The sequence below is a fragment of the Spodoptera frugiperda genome, chromosome 25 (genome assembly GCF_023101765.2).
Source record: "Spodoptera frugiperda isolate SF20-4 chromosome 25, AGI-APGP_CSIRO_Sfru_2.0, whole genome shotgun sequence".
Lineage (NCBI taxonomy): Eukaryota > Metazoa > Arthropoda > Insecta > Lepidoptera > Noctuidae > Spodoptera > Spodoptera frugiperda.
The window spans coordinates 19,722,041-19,736,140 of record NC_064236.1 but is presented as its reverse complement, the minus strand read 5'-3'; the positions used below and the strand labels follow the sequence as shown (position 1 = coordinate 19,736,140).

At 39.7% G+C, this 14,100-nt stretch overlaps 1 protein-coding gene across 5 annotated transcripts; it reads right to left on the bottom strand.

The window, feature by feature from the left end:
* Nucleotides 1-213: 213 nt before the first annotated feature.
* LOC118282204 (uncharacterized) lies at nt 214-14,100 on the bottom strand. Of its 5 annotated transcripts, none has more exons than XM_050704552.1 (5): nt 13,812-14,100; nt 3,526-3,617; nt 3,041-3,177; nt 2,531-2,723; nt 214-1,929 (listed from the first exon to the last, which is right to left on the bottom strand). In XM_050704552.1, exons 2-5 carry the CDS (start codon nt 3,613-3,615, stop codon nt 1,537-1,539), a joined length of 813 nt encoding a protein of 270 aa, XP_050560509.1. In that variant the 5' UTR covers nt 3,616-3,617; nt 13,812-14,100; the 3' UTR covers nt 214-1,536. The 5 variants fall into 5 exon arrangements, with proteins under 5 accessions (XP_050560509.1, XP_050560507.1, XP_035459062.2 ...); XM_050704550.1 differs by lacking the exon at nt 13,812-14,100 and adding an exon at nt 9,621-9,867; XM_035603169.2 differs by lacking the exon at nt 13,812-14,100 and adding an exon at nt 4,027-4,114.

The window sequence follows — 14,100 nt, the reverse complement described above, 5'->3', positions numbered from 1 at the left end:
TGTATGACAATAATTTTGCTTTATGTTGATTCTATCATTAATTTATTGTCCTATGGGCAACCAAAATGTCCCACGGACAACGGTTTTGGTTGTCCGTGGGACGTGGGACGTGGGACGTCCGTTGTTTGGTATATACGGAGGGGGGACGGAGGGGGAGGGGGTTTGAGGATGTCTATGATGGTTTTTGACATAAGTCATAATAAAAGTCCTTGGTAAGATTGTTTCAAACTGAATAATTTATTTAGCGAGTTTGTTCATAGCTCGTCGTGTCATCAAGTTTATTTTGGATTGTTACGTACTATGACACTTGTAATTATGTAGGTAATTTTTTTATGGTTTAGAAGGCAAACTAGCAGACGGGTCGCTTGATAGTAAGCTATCCGTTGATACTTGTAACAGTAGAGGATTGATAATAATTAATTGATGAAGATATTAATTATTGATGGTACTTCTCGATACGAATCTACAATCTTTTACGAGTTTCTAACGTCTCTGATGGACTACTATATATTTCTTTTACATTTCCAAATGTACTAGGGGGACGTCCATTAATCACGTGAGACTCAATTAGGGGGGGGGGGGTTCGACAAAAATCACGAAACATCACGAGGGGGGACGGGGGACTTTATAAAATATCACGTGTATTTATTTTTGTTTTTTAAACCTTAAAACGGGGTGTAGTGTATAATTATGTATTTCTGAAATTAAACCAATTTAGATGGTACTTGTATTACCTACAAAATCTTAACCCACTCATACTTATTTTCTGTATTAAAAAAATTAAAAATTTTCTGTATTAATCTAAAATCTCACCACATATCACCAAGGGGGAGGGGGGGTCAAAAAATCGTTGAAAAAACCTCACGTGATTAATGGACGACTATATTACAAACTACAGGTACTATTATTAAAAACTACAGTTGAGATCTAATTGGGTAGTTTCCTACGTCAAAAAATAAATTATTTTGATATTTCATTATAATAAAATATCCCAAAATAATCGTACTTTCATTCATTAATTTGACGATACATATACTTATTTATTTAATTATTCTAGCTAATTTTAGAGAAATAAGTCTGCTTTTTGACGTAAAAATCTGATGACGTTATCGTTTTTGACGTTTTTGACGTTTCGAAAAAAGTATTGAATTTGACTAGTAGGAAACTACCGTACTTTACAATTAATCTTATTTTATGAACTAAATAAACGCACAAGACATAATAGACTTGTTAAAATATCAGAAAGCTCCTCACAGATGGGAGTGGAAGGAGGGTAGGGAGGGAAGCATTTCGACAGAAAAATAACGAAACATCACGAGGGTTAGGGGGGAGCTTTTAAAAAATCACGTGTATTAATTTTTTCGCCAAACGCGGGAGTTTTAAACCTTAAAACGGGGTTTAATGTGGTTTGTTTCACTTCCCCATAAATTAATATAATTATGAATTTCTTAACTTAAACCCCATAACCCCCCCTTGGATCATCAAGGGGGGAGGGGGAGATGGGGTAAAAAAAATAGTTAAAAATCCTCACGGCGATTAATGCACCCATCCACTTGGACATACGATGCGATGCGCGAGGTCCCGGGTTCTAAGCTGGCAACTGCAGTGTACGAACTCGAATGCACACTTCGGCAGCACATCGGCCATTCTCGTCCAATCTATGTAGAGGTCGATCGCCAGAAGGGGGGACCTTATGTCATTATATATCTGAATCGTACACTCCACGTCGATCATCCCCCCATCGATAAAATTCACGGCTTCTGCGGTCCATATACCCCCTATCGGCCGACTCGAGAATAACTTGCAGGAGTAAGCGAGAGAGGGGATGTGGCGCATCGGCGTCCCTTTACGTAAGTTAGCGAATGGATGCGTCTCTATGTTGCCGTAGTCGATGTATTGTACGGTGCATTCGCTTTTCTCGGCGTCCACCTGAAAGGAAGGAAGAAATTTAGTTATTTTGTACCAAAAAAATAAATAGACAAAACTAAAATAAAAATAATATAAACATCAGTAGCAGCGACAGTCGCCGCTTCGTGTGTCGCGGAATGCTGCTCATGAATATGAGTCTCTAGCATGGCTTGAAACTAGTCGAGTTCCTCGTCAAACAGTTACGTGAGAAAGCCGATAACATAATGATTAATTTAGTATGTCTCACGAAAGTATTTCGCCGGTATTTCCGAACCGATACGACCTTCAAACCTTCAAGAAAAGAGCGTACTCCTTTTTAAAAAGGGCGGCAACGCACTTGTAACGCCACTGGTATTTCAAGTGTCCATGAGCGGCGGCGATTGTTTACCATCAGGTGATACGTATGCTCGTTTACCGGCGGCGGTGTTTCAGAAAAAAATGTCGCACTTCAGCGAGCCTCTTAACGTGTGACTTTTTTTTGTTTTGGGGGGAGGGTATTAAATTCATCCAATGACTTTTCCCAGTTGGGTGAGGCGAGAGGGAGTGTCAGACTCTTACTAACTAAAAACCACCCCGTTCCTTCTCCTGCTTTTCGAGCCCCCCTTTCAGTAGTAGACAGTACCTCAAGGATGCGAGATCTGTAGTATTTGTTCTTGTCGGGGTTGTACGTGACGCACGGCTCGTCCGCCGCCCAGTGCGCGGGCTGCGCGAGCTCGAACCGCTCGTAGTGCCGCGCCAGCGAGTAGTTGAGGTCCTCTAGCGTGTACTCGTGCCGGAACTCGTGCACGTAGATTACGCCGTTCTTGTCTACATAGCTGGAAAAAAAAAATATGACGTTACCCCCCTTAATCCCCTAAGGGATAGGCAGGGGTGCACATTATGGCACGTAATGCCAATGTACACTCATTTATGTTGTAAGTTCCATGTAATAGGTGGTGAGCCTTAATTTTTTAATTTTCTCTTCGCCTTAATTTTCTGCTATTTGACGTAAAAATCTGAAGACGTCATAATAGAGTATTTCATACAAAGTTCATAGAAAATAACGTTTTTGACGTTTCGAAAAAAGTATTGAATATGACTAGTAGGAAACATGGCTATTTTAAATGTAATTTATTGAACACTGGATACTTACGTGCTGTAAGCGAAGAACTTCTTAGACGGAGGGAGTGAGGGGGGCAGCCAGCCACTGATGGCGAGGCCCTCAGCGTCGGTCCCTCCCCCCACCAGGGGCGGCATCTCGTCATACACTACCTCCTCCTCTGCGTCGTCCTGGATGCAAACGACATATAACTTCATTAAAACTTATTTATAAATGTCCATGACATCACATTTACAAATCGAACTCAAAAAACCGACGTGAAACAACGTTTGCGTTGTGTTAGTGAGGTTACCGGAGGCCTAATTAACCCATTACCTGCCCCCCCCCCTTTCCAAATTTAACAATCCCCGATTCCTCAACAACCCTTAAATTCTTAACCCACAAAAGGCCGGCAACGCACTTGTAACGCCTCTGGTGTTTCAAGTGTCCATGGGCGGCGGCGATTGCTTACCATCAGGTGATCCGTCTGCTCGTTTACCGGCTTGTACCGTAGAAAACAAGTTGCACCATGTACTTACATCGTCCTCGTCAATTTCCCAAACCGTGAACTGATCCTCGATCTCTTCCTCCTCCTCGCGCGGGTCGTTGTGCACGATGTCCGACCGCATGTCTGTAATCATAACATGTGTTATATTCAAATTACCTACTTCTGAGCGGCTCCGATCGAACCGAACGATCACTAATCGTAGATGTTACATAGCCTATAACCTTCCTCGATAAATGCACTATCCAACACAAAAATTAAAAATTAATTATAATTATTGAAATCCAACCAGTAGTTCCGGAGATTAGCGCGTTCAAACAAACTTTTCAACTTTATATGTGTTTCGCCGTCGCGCTGTTAAAGGCAACATCTCGTTCGTTCGCCTCCGTTACTAATTCGTTAAAAAGTGGAGTGTAGTTAATAACGTACTCTGTCTAACCAAAGTGTTTTATTCTTAATTCATGCAGTATAAGTGAAGTTATAAGCAAATTAATTTCAAATAATTAATTCTAACTGCCGTACAACTGACACCTACGCGAGCTGCTCGCGCCGATCTCTGTTGCTGTCCTTCTCGCACAGATACTCGCTCGTTCTCGCGCGCCCGCGCTGGCTGTGGAGCTTTGTTCTAATACCGCTTGTTGTTAAATATTGCATACTGATAAATAAACGCTTATTCTTTCCTGCTTGCAAATCTGCTTACGCCAAAATTATGAATTGCTCTGCATGTTGTAATATTATTGATGACGATGAGGGAGTTCTTCGCTGCTCACGTGATAACTGTGGCAAACTATATCATCCTATGTGCACAGGCGTGAGGAGTCTAATGAATGTTGATATCGATACGTGGACTTGCCCGGAGTGTCGTTGCGCTATAAAACGAGGAGGCGACAATTCTTTTACACCCGTTGGTGCAAAACAAGACCCTAACGTAACAATTCGGAAGAATACGTCCACTTTGCCAACGAACAACTTTGTTAAATATGTTGATGTTGATAGTAACAACGCATTTGCATCGCAAATGCATGATCTGCGCACTGAGATGTCTAATCTTAAAGAATTGCTCACGAAGGCATTATCCTTAATCAGCAGCCACGAAAATAAGTTGGAAGTATACGCTATTCAAGTAAAACAATTGAATGAGAAGCTCGAAAAGTATGAGAAACCAGATATCCAGTCCGCGGCCCCGCGAGATGTGCGCAAGGTCAACTCTTGCAGCACGAAGTTAACATCAACCAAACCAACTACAGCCAAACAGCAGCCTGTGCAAAAGGTAGACAATTCTCAGCAGCTCCAGCAAGGTTCCCAACAACCCAAATCAATAGACGCAAAACCTACAAGTCAAACACTGGATCACTCAGTCTTTACTGTCCCTAGTCAGGAGTGCGACACTGACGATGACGGAGATTGGACTGAAGTTAAAAAGCGTAACTCTAAGCGGCGTCACCAACCGCTACACGGGACTGCTGATCCTCAATCGATTAAGTTAAAGGCTATAGAGATACGTAAATACTTTCACCTCTGGAATATGGCCTCCAATGTTGACGAAGTTCGCGAATACCTTTCTCAGTTATATCCTACCACTACCTGTTCAGTTGAAGAGTTAAATGCCCGTGGGGATTATAAATCTTATAAAATCGGCGTTCCAGTTGAATCTTACGCCAGTATTTACTCAGCCGAGATCTGGCCATTGAATGCTAGAATAAAGCCTTGGATAAATTACAAAAGGAGCAGCCCAACTTCTAAAATAGGCGAACTACAGAATCCGCCTGTTCGTGAGCCCTTTCGTAAATCAACATCCGCATAAAACCAACAAAACTCTTCATGCTTGCTACCAAAATGTACGAGGTCTAAAGACGAAGCTAGCAACGTGGCGCAACCACTTATCCTTGTTGGAGCAAAGCCTTGTTGCTGTCACTGAAACTTTTTTGGACTCTTCAGTTTTGGATTCCGAGCTCGAAGGTGGTGACTGGTGTATCCTGCGCCGAGACAGAAATGCGCCTTGTGGAGGCGTCCTGCTGGCGGCGCGAACCCCTCTCGTGCTCCGCAGGAGACGAGAATATGAAACTGAATGCGGCGAGGATTTGTGGGCGTCGTTTGTGTGGCATGGTCTCGCATTCTTAGTGTGTGTTGTGTACATCAAACCTAGTGCTAGTGACGAAGATTATATGAGTTGGTTTTGCAAAACCGAGGGCTTCATACAAGACTTTAAGGGTTTTGTTCTTATAATGGGTGACCTTAACCTAAATAGTGCATCGAATAACATTATTAATTACTACTACTACTTCTTGTCTTTTTGTTCTTTAGTCGATAAAAATGATATTTTTAATGTTCATGGTGGCAAGTTGGATGTCATATTAGTCCGGGAAGGTTTCCACGAGGTGTTTGTCTCTGGAGTTGACGGTATTGTTCAGCCGGATGCGTATCATCCTCCGTTGGATGTGGAGGTAAGAGTTGAATCAGTTCTTTGTTCGAATGTTATGGACCCTAGCAACATCAACCCTGCGAGAGATTGGAACTTTCACAAATGTGACTACGTGCAACTGTATTCGTTACTATCTGAGACATCTTGGGATTCTGTTCTGCGAGCCGTTAGCGTTGCTGATGCGGTGAATGCCTTCTATCAAATTATATACGACACTTTTGATGCCTGCATGCCCAAGAAGCGTCGTTCTGGGAGAGTAACTAAACGGTACCCCGTATGGTTCACGTCTGATATAATCCAAGATATCAAGCGTAAGCTCGCATTGCACGCTGCTTGGAAGCGCTCTAAGTGCCTTGCACATTACAAAACCTTTTCCGATCTTCGAAGTAACTTAAAACATCGCGCTGCTACTGCGTATCAAACGTATATTAAACGCGTGGAGAATAATATAAGGGTCAACCCGCGTGAGTTCTGGCGACATATATGCAGTTTGAGATCCAAGGGAGGGTTTGAACCGTCGGTGAGCTACTGTGGCGAAAGTTACAGCGGTGCTGCTGCCGCGGAGGTTTTTGCAAAATTTTTTGCCAGTGTATTTTTGCCAGATATACCAATATTAAATGTCACTAATATCGAAACTTCAGACATTAGTAAAAATAGTAATTATATAAATATCTTTCAGTTCTCCTCTAAGGATGTTTTAGATGGGTTAAATAAACTAAAAGTCAGTAGTTCCGTAGGCCCGGATAGTATGCCACCCACTATTCTCAAACATCTCAAGTACTCGTTCATTTCTCCTTTATGCCACATATTTAACCTATCACTTAAAACAGGATTTTATCCCATCCAATGGAAAGTCTCCCGCGTAACTCCTATACCTAAAACGTCGGACAAAACAAGAGGAATTCCGACCCATTGCTATTTTATCATCACCTGCTAAAGTATTTGAAAACGTGCTTCACAAACTTATATATAAACAAGTTGAAAAACATCTCAGTAACGCTCAACATGGCTTTAGATGTAGGAGATCTGTTGAATCTAACTTGTTGACTTTGACAGAGTATATTTCATCACAACTTGACCGACGTCAACAGGTTGATGTTCTATATTTCGACTTTCGGAAGGCATTTGACCGCGTCAACAATGATATCCTGCTCGCGAAACTTAATGCCATAGGTATTTGCCCTAGCCTTCTGCTTTTACTGGCGGACTACCTTCGTGACCGCCAACAGTATGTAAGGTTGGGTATTTATGAGTCCAGCACTTACCATACTCGATCTGGTGTAAGTCAAGGCTCAATCCTTGGCCCCTTACTATTTCTTTTGATGGTAAATGATCTCCCAGATGTTCCCCAATACGCAGAATGTCTTTTGTATGCTGATGACCTTAAACTCTACACTTGTGTCAACAGCTTATCGGATTGTGAGGCTGTTCAGAGGGACATAGACCGAGTGTACGATTGGGGAGTAGCAAACAAAATGGAATTCAATCCTACTAAGTGTTATGTCATGACTTTTGGTCGGAGGCGACACCTTATTCACTTTGATTATAGAATCAATGGCACACCTATAACCAGATCATCAAATATGAGGGACCTGGGTGTCGTCTTCGATCAGAAGCTGACATTTCATGATCACATTGCCACTGTTGCCAAAGAGTCATTTAAAAGACTTGGATTCGTATTAAGAAACTCAAAAGATTTCAAGAATACACAAGTGATAAGACTCCTGTATAATACGCTAGTCAGAAGCAAGCTGGAGGCCAGCTCATGCGTTTGGAGTCCATACGAGGCGTCTTATTCACTGATGCTTGAAAAAGTACAGAAGAAATTTTTGAGGTTTCTCTACAAATGTTCTCTCGGGTACTATCCATACATGTATCCGACAAAGTACCTTGTAGGATGTCTAGGTTTTAATATGTTGGATACTAGAAGAACCTTTAACCAACTCCACATCGCGCTCAAAATCTACAGAGGGATAATTGATGCCCCTGACCTTCACAATGAACTGGTTCGACTATATGCTCCTAACAACTACATACGCGCTCGCAGGCACCGTCTGCTATCTGTGCCCGCATGTCGTACCGTGGCCAGGGCATCCTCCCCTATTCCTCGTGTCCTGTCCGCACTCAATAGCCTCATGGAAGCCTACCCTGACTGTGATCTATTCGTGGATGACCTTAAAACAATTAAAAGGGTCTGCCTAAGCTTTTGCGAAAGCCTATAGTGTAGAAATGTTTTGTTTTTCTTTTCGTTGCCTTAAGTGTATTGTGCAATGGTATATATTATTAATTATTATGTTATTTACTTAATGTTTTGACGAGGAACTCGACTTTTCAAGCCATGCTAGAGGCTCATATTCATGAGCAGCATTCCGCGACACACGACGCGGCGATTGTCGCGCTGCTACTGGCGATTCGAGGATCGCGCCCATCGCGCCCTCTGTCTGGAATCGCGCGCACTATCTGGCGCGCGCGACGATGTTGGCTCGTTAGACTCGTTCGCCGGCGGCTGCGCAGGTGTTAGATTCGATTCTCGGGTCGGCGCAAAAACGGTGCTACATACCGCGCTCACTGTGTCACACTCCAGACCCGCAACATTGTAGGTTGACGCAGATTGTAGGTAGACTCGGCTTCCAGGCAGGTGGTAATGCCCAACCACCGTCTCTGTTGAAGTTCAGAAGACGACTTATTTCGATGGCCTCACGTTTTTATTTCTCCCTCGCTTTTTGAAACTAGTCGAGTTTTACCAATTTTATAGTGTCTGAAAGTCTTTTTTTATGTTTTTCCTCATTTTATTTCAATTTTATTTTTATAATTCTATATTTTGTGGGTGTTAATGTAATTGGTTTCTTAAACCGTGTTAACATATTAATAATAAATAAATAAATAAATGTGGGGAGGCCTCTCCTTCTCGGGTTTGACTCGATGAAAATGGGTACCGCGTTCCGCGACCCGCAGGAAAAACGTCATAAATTATGATTGTATATATACATTTATAATTTTGGTACAATCTGCAAATACATTAGTTAATTATGTACTAATAATACTGTATATTTGGTTGTCTATTTATTTTACACACAAAAATGAAATCATTGATCATTAGTTACTGATAATGGCACAGTTTCAATTAAATTATCATTAGATATATATTATTACAATGTATGTGGTTTTTTTTTTACTTTTTTTTAATATCAAAGGTTGTATGCGTCGTAGAAACAAAAAAAAAACGACAAACCGTAGCTAATAACCTTGGCTAACAAATTCATTACTTTTTTCATATGTTTAATAATGTTTTGGTGAGAAAAAAAATCATTTGTGAATTATTTTTACCGAAAAAATCACTATTTTTCAATATTTTCAATTAGGGGTTCAACCCCCCATATTATTTTTTTTGTCGATAAAATTAGATGTAGTACTCAGCCTTAACGGGTTAGAAGTCCCGCCCCTATCACATTGTATAAGCGACAAGCAGCGGACGAAAATTAAATTTAATATTAATCACTACATAGTATAAAACAAAGTCGCTTTCTCTGTCCCTGTGTCCCTTTGTACACTTAAATCTTTAAAACTACGCAACGGATTTTGATGCGGTTTTTTTAATAGATAGAGTGATTCAAGAGGAAGGTTTATATGTATAATACATGCATAATATATCACCATTGCACACATGCGAAGCTGGGGCGGGTCGCTAGTAGTATATAAAGACTTACCGGTAATAGTTCCTGATATTTTTAACCTCACAAGTTACTATGTGCACCTCCGGATGCGACTCTTTCACTTACTAACCAACGGACTGACTGATGGGCTACTACTCAAACGACACTTGATTTTAACACGAAGAGTAGTTCTGTCTCTACAAGTTCTTTGTAAAAGACAGAGACAGAACGATGTTTAAGTGTACATTAAAATTGAGCAGTGTTTCTGTGTTCGGGAATGACCGACTGATGAATGAATGAATGTTTACACCTTTTATAAGTAGGTAGTTTCTAGAAAGAAATTTAATTAGTTTGTGTTATTTTATGACAGCGTTAGTCCTTAATTAGTTTAAATATAATTATTAATTAGTTTACAAACAAACTCGTAAGCATTCGAAACTCGAATGACTGTTTATTTCAAAATGGCGTCCCCATAGTTTACAGTCCCTGCGACAGACGCGTTCCGGTACCAAGAAACACAAACGATAGCGCTTTGCGTCGTTAAAATATAATTCGACTAAATTAAATAGGTTGTTACTTTCATATAACCCGTCTATATTTCATGTCGATTGAATATGTTCAAGTTATTATTATCTCGCAGTATAAAATGTTTACTTAGTAAAAGATGTTTGTTTACATAATTTATAGCTTCTTGTGACGGTTACTTTAGTGCATTAATCGAGGAAGGCTATAGGCTATAAAACATCACGCTATCACCAATAGGAACTAAGCAGAGCGGGTGAAACCGCGCGGAAGTAGCTAGTTATAGAATATATCTTTATATATGCATTGTTATAAAATATATACAAATATGCTAAACTTTTGAAAAGATTATTTAACCGACTTCAAAAAAGAGAAGGTTCTCAGTTTGATCTGTAGGTATGTATGTATGTTTGTGCGCGATACATGTACCGAGATTATCGCGCATAAACATTTATGCGCGATAATCTCGCGTTTACCTGAACTGTCTTTGGTGAAGGTTGTAGGTGTATTACCCGACTAAGATTTATCCGATACGGATCACCTGATTGTAAGCAATCGCTGCCACACATGGACACTTGAAACACCAGAGGCGTTACTAGTGCGTTGCTGGCCTTTTGGTGGCCAGGGAAGGGGTGGAAATAGAGGGGTGATAGGATTTGGGGATTGACGAGATTGTGGAGATTAGGAAGATTTGGGTATATTGTGTTATTATTTATTTATGCTATGTTTATGTTATTGCAGGGAGAGAGAGACAGAAGACTGGGAGTCGGCCAACGAGGGGGGCAGCGAGCGCGGCCGGCAGCGGGACGTCGAACCCGATACCGAGCGGTGGCCGGACGACCAACCCAACCTCGACTGCTGCAGGTGAGCTTTATCTAGAGTAGAATGCATTTTACAACCGTTGCTCTTCACCTGGGTATCTCATACCCACGACGTTGTTCTTGCCGTGGGCGTCATATTATAAAGCTGAACAGTTTCACCTTTTTTTGAGGTGGGGGGGAATCATCCTGTGACTTCTTCCGCCTTAGGCGAGGCGAGAGGGAGTGTCAGACTCTTACTGACTAAACACCACCCCGCTTCTACTCCTGCTTTTCGAGCCGGAGCCCCGGTAGCCTGTTACATTGGTAGCCGGGTTTTTGTTGCTTTGGTGATGTTTTTGTTCCTCCAGATTTTTCTCATCTTATCCATTGCAGTTCTTGTTATCGCCATGCGCCTCTTTACTTTATCCACGCATCCGCCATTGTTCGAGATCAATGCCCCAAGGTATATATAAGTCGATACCACTTCGCAGTTTGCAATTTGGGCTATATCCGGCATGTTGTTTAAAGGAGATTGTCCAAAGCTGGCTATTTTTGAACAGGCTGCTCAACAAAAATGTAATTTACCAATAATTTTATTTATATTTTAGTAAATGTCTGATGCTAATAACTTTGTATCAATTAGCATTATAAAAAAACGATTTTTATTGGTATTTGTTATGATAAGACCAAGTCTTTGTAGTAGTTGGCTTTGAATTTGACTTTAGTGCTGCCAATCTGCTGTCAATCTGTTGTGTTTTTCGTCAAAATGACAGATATTATTCGCTTTGTTCTTTTGCATTGTTGCACGTTGCTACTGCAGTTTCTTGCTTGGGAAAATACAAAGTAGACACATTAGTAGGAAAACATATTTTGTATATTTATTATATGAAATTAACACTGAAGGCAGGACAGCCATAAAACAATATTGCTGCAACTGCATGGTGGGTCGTAGAACAGTAGGTTGCTGTGCACATATAAGGACTATTATTTGGTTTTTGAGCTGGGCAAGGTACCAGAAAATTATTAATCCACCTGCCGAGTTCCTTGACCATATTTTAATTACATATGAATCGGATTAATAATGCATTTTAATAGAAAAAAATGTTTTATTTCATGCATAACCAGTTATATGCAATAAAATGTAAAAAAGTATCTAAATATAAATCTTGATACAAAACTAAGTTTGTATCTTCATTCTTACTGATATGAACTAATAAACCAAACATATATTATTAGCTGAAGTGCTTGTTCAAAAATAGCCAAAGTCCCATACAAGTTGGTCAATCCCCTTTTAGTTACTACCTAAAAATATAAAATATAGAAATATCATAATAGAAGCCGACCATTAGCGGGAGCAAGGTCCAAGGTACCAGAGGTTAGGGCTTTAAAGATAGATTCAAGGAGAACTGCCTTCTGTATAAGGCCCTTGATCCATCCGCCTAACACTAGGCTCCTATGATTGTTGCCCCCAAATTTACCATATTTTTGGTATCGGCTTGAAAACATGTGTTTGGATATGTGACACGCCACGTGGCCATTAAGGAATTAATTAAGTTTCACATTTGATTCAAAGGCCAGGCTAAGCATTATCCAGCAGCCTCTGAAGAAAATTAATCAAATTGTCTATATTTTGTATTGAGTAAATACAATTTATTTTAGTGCATTTCTCGTGTTATACTCAATGGTTTGATGCTTAATCACGTCAAACTGGGCTAAGGGTCGGGATTTAAATACGAACAGGTGTAAATTATTATCTGGAATAACTCAAAGGATATTTTTATCCCACGTGAACGTGGGCGAAGTCGCTGGCAGAAGCTAGCTGGAATAATAATTAGTAGTTACATCAAATGACAAGCCAAAATTAAATGACATTAAGTAATTTTTAGAAGTCCGAATCGTAATTAAAATTATAAAAAATGAACATTAAAATTAAATATAACAATCATACTAAGAATCTAAAATAAATTGTAATAGTAAAAACAAACGTAGATCGTAAAATTAAACTTAAAAACAGATAATTAAATTAAAGAACAGTTAAATTAAAAAATACTAAGCCGTAAATTAAAATCAAAGTGCAAGTTTAAAAGATAAAAATATAATATTACTAACACTACACCACACTAACAGTTTCACTTAAGATTACCGCCGATGCACGAAATGTTTTATTGTACTTGTTAAGAATTTTAATAAAGTCAAAGCCAAAAATACAAAAAAATATGTCTGTCCGTCAGTTAATCCTCTAGTGAACATATTAAATTCATAAAATAACTGATAAAAAAGGTATCACCTTTGCTTACCTCGTTGAGGCGTAACGTCATAAAATAAATTAACCTATTTAATTAAACTTTATCTGCAACATATTGTATTTAAGTACCTATAGACAAAACTATACTTTTAAGAAAGTGTCTATTTTTATCATTACCTTAGTTTCTGTAATCAAAATATGTTTCCACAATTAAAATTGTAATCACTCACGGCTAAATTCCTATGGGGAATCATCATGAGCATTAGTATGGCAGGGAATTGGTAAGTCTACACTAAACCCTATTTACATGAAACAAATAACAGAACTGCTCAAAAGTGGGTGTAACACTCAATGTATTCCTTGGTTACATTTTCGAAAATGAAGATGATTAATGTAGTTTTTTAAGTAAGCTGCTTAAATAAAATGTAGTTGTTAGAACCTTTCCAAACTTATTTTTCATAATTATATGACAAATATTAACGCATTATTACTAAACGAATTAGATAACAATAGCATGAAAGCCCTGTAAAAAATATTCCCCTAAAACCCAAGTAATAATATACCAATGCATGAACATCAATGAATGGAGCACCAAATGTATTCTACGCGACGGCTACGGCGTAGCACTACTACGCCGTAGTACTACGCGACCGTAGCGAACTTCCAAGCTTTGGGTACCTGCCAATTTTCGTGACCTTGGCTTAAATCTTATGTAAATGAGATAAGTTCAGCGCCTCCGCGAGTCGTCGACCAACACATATGTAAACATTGGAAAACTAGTTACAACACGAAACACTCCCAAATATACCACATAATTGATATTTTCACTTGAAAACTTGTAGAAAAACCACTTTCACAACGATTTAAACAGTAGAAAGGGTTCATAAATCACCAGAAAGTTCTAGACCATTTATTTTGATTTACAACTTTGACAGTACATGCCAAATAGGACTTTTATGTCAAGCAC

What these genes read in the sequence shown, in the direction of transcription:
- LOC118282204 (XM_050704552.1), bottom strand. Translation starts at nt 3,615, where the DNA reads ATGCGGTCGGACATCGTGCACAACGACCCGCGCGAGGAGGAGGAAGAG. An exon ending in GGGAAATTGACGAGGACGAT is followed by an intron (nt 3,178 to 3,525) that starts GTAAGTACATGG and finishes GTTTGCATCCAG; the next exon opens with GACGACGCAGAGGAGGAGGT. An exon ending in ACAGATCTCGCATCCTTGAG is followed by an intron (nt 1,930 to 2,530) that starts GTACTGTCTACT and finishes CCTTCCTTTCAG; the next exon opens with GTGGACGCCGAGAAAAGCGA.